A 6,873-nucleotide genomic window follows, 5' to 3' on the forward strand; every position below is an offset into this window, starting at 1 on the left:
TTTGAATCTTAAAAAGTAAAATCAACATATTTAAAATAAAAATATATAAAAAAATAAACTAGGTAAAATTTTTTAAATGAAATAATAATTAAAATGAATACTTGAACTATAATATATTAGATATAGGATATACTAATAATAGATAAATAAAGTTTAACATAAAAAGTAAATCATGTATAAATAAAATTAAATAAAAAATTATCTAAATGAGTATATTCACTGTATAAATATTTTCTGTATTGATGAAAAGTCAATATATGTTTTGATGATGTGGATACTTGTAAAAATTTAGAAATATTAACAGATTATAAGGTCTCTGTTAGTTAGTTTGTTTTGTTTTTTTTCTCGTAATTTGATATATATATATATATATATATATATATATATATATATATGCATTAATGTTAAATTTATTAGTATAATAGAATGATTCTTAGTACTCATTTAAAACTTGTCAGAAGATAAGTTAGGCAAAGAATCAAAATTGAATTTGGATTTAAATAGCAATATAATTGATTAAAGTAGGTATTTATTGATAAATAAAAATTTACTAATATTTGTAAATAATTCATTATTTTAAAATATTTATTATTCATTTAGGTTAATCGATTATTTTAAAATGTTGACGTAGTGTATCCAAATAGTCAAATTTTATTTAAGTCTATTATAAATATTTACAACAATATAATTGATTTAAGTTAACTAATAATTGACTAAATATGTTTTTAATTTGTAAATTGGGAACTTCAAAATATACAAGATGCATTACAGTCAGCATTAATTACTTTGAAAAATGCTTCAAAAGTAATTTTTCTATATTTCTTTGAGTATAATTATTGTGCATCAAAGTTTTTTAAAGAAACTATATATCTTTATAAAGGAGTTTAGAGGGACATATAAAAGAAAAAGTGTAGAAAAAAAATTATCTTTCTTATTTCACATGTTACTTTTGATAATTTATTTTTAAGATTGTTTACTTGAGTGATATTCTCAAGTGGTCAATATTGAGAAGTTGTGTTTTAAGAATGCAAGTATTTGATAGTGAAAATCCAAACCCTGATTGTTTGGATAATTAAATGTAAGTTTGTGATGCAACGAGTATCAAATTTTGAATAATTTTTTTCTTCAATTTTTTTTTTTATGTTGATAATCAAAATAAAATATATCATTTGTGTGTGTGTGTATATATATATATATATATGATTTTAAAAATTAGATACAAAACAATTACACATTCCATATGCACGATATGTGATCCATATTAAGAAAATAGTAATTGCAATTAAATAAATTTTCTCATTATTTTATATCAAATCACATTTACAATTTTTTTAATTATAAAATAGATATTTACATCCTTTATGTTTTTAATAAAACCACATTTGTTATTACTTCTAAATAAGCATTCATTTTTATAGCGTTTTTAATAAATACGCTCATATTCTTTATATTAATCACCTGTTTTATTTCACTTATAAAAAATATTTTTTTATTATAAATAATTCTTTAATTTTTTTAATTTTATTTTTCATACTTTGTTATTCAAGTTTTAAACTAATAAATATTTATAATTAAAATAACGAAAACAATGTCCTTTTCTATTGAAAGAACAACGTATCATTTATTGCAACACAAACAACAGAAACATAAGAAAAATGTAGATCGTTTCTTAAAAATATAATAAATGTGAATATCTATTTAAAAATTATAAATAATATAAATGTTCTTTTATTGAAAAGTACGATAAAAATGAATATTTATTTTAAAATTAGAGAATATACAGTATGATTTAATACAATTTTGAAGAAGTTATATTAACAATTTGAAGCACTTGTAACGCCGAAAATTAAAACATGACTTAGCGTTTTGGTATATACGTAACTTAAGTATACTAAAGTATATTTGTTACGTATTTTCTATATTTTTTAAAAGTAAAATTGAGTTTTCACGTGATAATGTACATAATGATTATAAATATCTAAATAAAACTTTGATTCGAAATAAAAAAAAAGATAAAACAACACCACACCTATCTATAGAACCACTTAAATATAAAATATTTTGAAATAATTATTTGAATTACCTTCTTTATTTGAGGAAACAATTACGTGATTTAATCCATGACTCGTGACTGACTAAAATATTACCCATAATAAAGAATATATTGGGAATAAAATAATGATGGCGTGGATATTGGAGATTAGTTTTTGCCGCAGTTAGTTTTTATCTTTAAAAAGAAAAATAGTATTATTTGTTGAAAAAGAAAAACCATAATTACAGGGAAAGGTATTTCAAGAGAAAATATTGAAATATAGTTCTTACCAAAAAGAGGATTTTGCAACAATCAATATCAGTCTACATCCTCTGTGAAGGAGAGTAGTGGAGAAGACGTTCATTCAATCAATTTGTTTAATGGTGGAGAACACATGCATCTATTCCTTCTTTTCTCTTATTCTCTCTTCTGCATTCTCTTCTCCACAAAATTCACACCTTTAACGATTTTCTACCCTAATGGATTCAAAACCAGAACAACCTCGTAAAAGGAAACACAAGCTGCCTCAAAAATCAATTTTTCTATACTTCTCCTTCTTCCTCTTCATCTTCTTCTTCTGCTCCTCACACCACTCCTTTTACTCTCACCCTTCCCTTCCTTCATCCACTCTCACCCTCCCCACACCCCTCCACGTCCACCACCGTATTCTCTTCCCCGATCACCTCCTTCTCATGCTCTCCAACACCAAAATTATCCCTTCTCACCTACTCCACTGCGTCTACTTCCTCAACGCCTCACCCAATCCGCTTCTGCTCCCGCTTCTCTCCACCGACCGCTACGATGAATTCCGCTCCATAGCGCGCTGTCCACTTCCCCCTACAAATTTCTCCGCCGTCGATTTGACATGGCGCGGCATGGACCATCACCGCCCGGTGAGAACCACCCCTCACAATTGGGAGAAGTTAGTGTACGAGGCCATACTCGACAACGACACCGTGGTGGTGTTCGCCAAAGGGCTAAACCTCCGTCCCCACAGGGTTTCCGACGCGACCTTATTCCGGTGTCACTTTGGGCTTCCAAACGGTGCGTTTTTGTTAACCACGAAGGCGGTCTCGGCGGCTCAGGAAGTTGTGCGGTGTTCGTTGCCGCAGAGTATTGGGAACAGCCCCGAGAAGGGTCGAGGAATGAGCGTGAGCGTGAGTCACGTGCGGGGCAAGGGTGTGATACCCTCCGTGGCGAGAATCGGCGGGTGTGAGAAAACGGGCGGAGTGAAGGAGAAGAAGACGTTGGAACTGTGCGCGTGCACGATGGTGTGGAACCAGGCACGTGCGATGCGGGAGTGGGTTATGTACCACGCGTGGCTGGGCGTGGAGCGGTGGTTCATTTACGACAACAACAGTGACGATGAGATCGATGAAGTGGTAAGAGAGCTTGAGGATAAAGGTTACGATATCAGGAGAGTGATATGGCCTTGGGTTAAAAGCCAAGAAGCAGGGTTTTCTCATTGTGTGGTGAGGGCGAAAGAGGAATGCAAGTGGGTGGGGTTCTTGGACGTTGATGAGTTTTTCTACATGAACGAAATGCGACGGAATGGTCTGAGATCAATGGTTGGAAATTTCTCGTCTTGGAAATCGGTTGCGGAGATTAGGACAGGGTGTCATAATTTCGGTCCGTCCGGATTAACGACGCACCCTAACAGAGGAGTGGGAGTAGGGTACACCTGCAGGCTTAGGAGTCCCGAAAGGCACAAGTCAATTGTGCGGCCTGATTTGGTTGATGTTAGTCTTCTGAATGTGGTGCATCATTTTGAGTTAAGGGAAGGGTTTGAAGCCATAAACGTTCCTGTCTCCGTTGCGGTTATAAATCACTATAAGTATCAAGTGTGGGAGACGTTTAAGGCTAAGTTCTTGAGAAGGGTTGCTACCTATGTGGTGGATTGGAAGGAGGAAGTGAACATTGGATCGAAGGACAGGGTCCCTGGACTCGGAACCCAACCTATTGAACCAGGTGATTGGGGGTTCAGATTTTGTGAGGTTTGGGACACTCGTCTCAGGGACTTTCTTCTCTCTAATTTTTCTCATCCCCAAACACGACTCTTCCCCTGGGAAACCCCTTCTCCATAGTCTCTACACCTTTTTTCTCATTTTCTTAATTATTCTTACAGGATCATCACACGTCGAATATAAGATTAGATTAGTGGATAACCACTTTCTGAATTCAATCATACCATACACACGGAGCTTATAAAAGCTCACTTGTACACATTTTCATATATTAAGCACCCTTGTAGAAATTGTACACGTATGATTGTGTATATATAAAGGAGAAAGGATGAATGCATATTTTTTATATTTATTACATATTTTTTATTTTATTTTATTTTATTTCTGAAAAAAGAATATAAAATTACATTATCCTATTATTATTTTATTTTTTTAAGTTCAAATGAATATAAATATATAAATATATGTGATTTCGCTACTCAATTTAAACATATCCAGCATGTCTTTTAGTAGCGTTTAATGATGTATGTCTATTTGGACGACGTGTCTTTGGGGACCTACAAATTGGCCCTTGGAAACGAAAAGGCCACTCAGTACTAACCTTAATCGCAGCAGCTGTCTAATTTTGTGAAATTATACTTTGTTTTTATTTTAAATTTTGATATAATTTATTTATTAAATTTTAAAAATAAATTAATATAGTTTTTTATTTAGTGGTATTCATATTTTCTTTAAATGATATAGTTGATGTTTGAACTATTTATATAATTCAATAAAAAATATTAATTTAAAATATCAATTCATACTTAAAAATTAAGTTAATTTTTTAAAATTTAATATTTAAAATGTATTGATAAATTTTAATTTTACGTCTAAACTTAAATAGCACAAATGCAGAAGAAACTTATATTTTAATGTTTTATTTAAGTTGTTGCATATCTCTAATGAGAATATTTTAAAGTATAGGTACCAGTATAAGTATATTAAAATTTAAAAAACAAAAATTACCCTTCTTTATTTTTTTTTTCATCATTTCAATGGTAATACTTTTAAAAGTTTGAAAAATACGCATGTAGTGTAGAAAATAATGACAATGAAATACTTTAATGCAACAGAGGAAATCTATAACAATTTAAAAAGAAAACTAACATCTCTTATCATTAGAGCAAATATTAGAACTGTCCCTTTACTCAAGATTTGAATATAGACAACAACATCCTAACCAATTAGTTAACATTACAGCTTCCTATCGTTTATATATGATATTTTAAAATTATCAGTTGCTTTTATTATTTTTTTAATTTAATTTTATATTACAAATAGATTTTTTTAATTTTTTAAAAATAGTTAAAATATCTTCTATCACTCTGAGATTTTGAAACCCCCTGAAAGGGATGTGCTGGAAGGTAATGTAATGTAAATTGTAATAATATAATTATATTTTACTTATTGAAAAGAAAAAAATTTAAGCCGCAAATTAGCGCAGCAAGAACCACAGAATTATCAGAATCGTAAACAATATGATGACTCAGTTTGTTTGAGCGTGTGATGATGCCAAATAAGATCAGATTTTGTTTGGTTCATGGTTAAGCAAGGTTTTTCATGTGCTTTTAGGATGTTTTCATTATAAAATCCAAAATGAAAAATATATGGTGTGAAGTTAAGACGTCCCTGACCAGTGAGGTGAGAAGATTGGTCTGTAACAATGTTCCAGAAAATCAAATGTTGATAAGTCAGAATCAGGGATAATTTCTCAAGCTGTATTCAAATGGTCACAAATTTTTCTGTGCTTGTTCATTCTCACATGAAAGTGTGATTTCACATTCCTTTGGCAACAAGACTTTGAATCCCAAAAGTAAACCTGCAATAAAGAAAACCAATAAACACATTGAGATTTCGTAGGTCTGTATGTCCTCTAAATAGCTCCATCACTCTTTCTCTAAGACTCCTCAAATCAATTCTGCAAGTTAACACACTTCAATTTCTAAGCAAAAATGCATTTCAATTTTATTTTTTGGACATAAAGTGGGATGTGATTCAACTCCGATAGAACCTTTGGGTCAAGAAATCCATCACCACATAAAGAAACTTCTCGTACTTTTCTTCGTTATCTGGAAATGCATTCTTCACGTTCCTCAGATACGTTAAGGCCCTCATCTTGGTCTCTGCTCATGCTGCAACAGCCAAACAAAATTTCACAGAAAATCTACCGATGAAGAAATTGATGAGATACAACAATGACCGAATAAGAAGGAAGCAATTACACATGATCTCAATAACATAATCACATGTTATATGGCAGTAATATGAAAAAAAGAAAAAGAAAACATTGCACTGATATATATATATATATATATATATATATATATATATATATATATATATATATATATATCCAAAATCGTTTAAAGAAAAATTCGCCCTAGCTAAATTTGAAGGTCAGTCATCAAAAGAAAGATTGGAAACATGGAAAAGAAACATAAAATAAAGAACTATCCTAGCAAGAAAGAATCAAGAACAAGAGTTGTTTTTATGTGTAAAGCAACACAAATTTTATGGAAGTGCTGAGACTGAAGTCCTCCAGAGTACACTGCAATTGGAAGAATTATGACTTGATTTAAAAGCGGTAAAAAGAGGACAAATTTTACAATATGAAATAAAAATGATATAAAGAATGAAATTGTTAGGATATAGGATCATAGGATATATGGGGTTTAGGATTCAAAACCAAACTGTAACAGGGGCAACCGAACGGTATCAACAAGAAAAGCCGAACGATAGGAACCTAAGAGAAATGATGACAAGAAATTGGATGAAATATGTTACAGACTGATTGCGTACCTGGTGTGTTGTATTAATTAAAGTCTGTTTTACCCT

The 6,873-nt window shown here is 31.0% G+C and overlaps 1 protein-coding gene across 1 annotated transcript; it reads left to right on the plus strand.

The window, feature by feature from the left end:
• Positions 1–2,197: 2,197 nt before the first annotated feature.
• Positions 2,198–4,325, plus strand: LOC106767267 (glycosyltransferase family 92 protein RCOM_0530710). Its single transcript, XM_014652117.2, has one exon. It carries the CDS (start codon positions 2,512–2,514, stop codon positions 4,114–4,116), a length of 1,605 nt encoding a protein of 534 aa, XP_014507603.1. The 5' UTR covers positions 2,198–2,511; the 3' UTR covers positions 4,117–4,325.
• The last annotated feature ends 2,548 nt before the right edge of the window (positions 4,326–6,873 follow it).

Source organism: Vigna radiata, chromosome 7, assembly GCF_000741045.1.
Source record: "Vigna radiata var. radiata cultivar VC1973A chromosome 7, Vradiata_ver6, whole genome shotgun sequence".
Lineage (NCBI taxonomy): Eukaryota > Viridiplantae > Streptophyta > Magnoliopsida > Fabales > Fabaceae > Vigna > Vigna radiata.

What these genes read in the sequence shown, in the direction of transcription:
- LOC106767267 (XM_014652117.2), top strand. Translation starts at nt 2,512, where the DNA reads ATGGATTCAAAACCAGAACAACCTCGTAAAAGGAAACACAAGCTGCCT.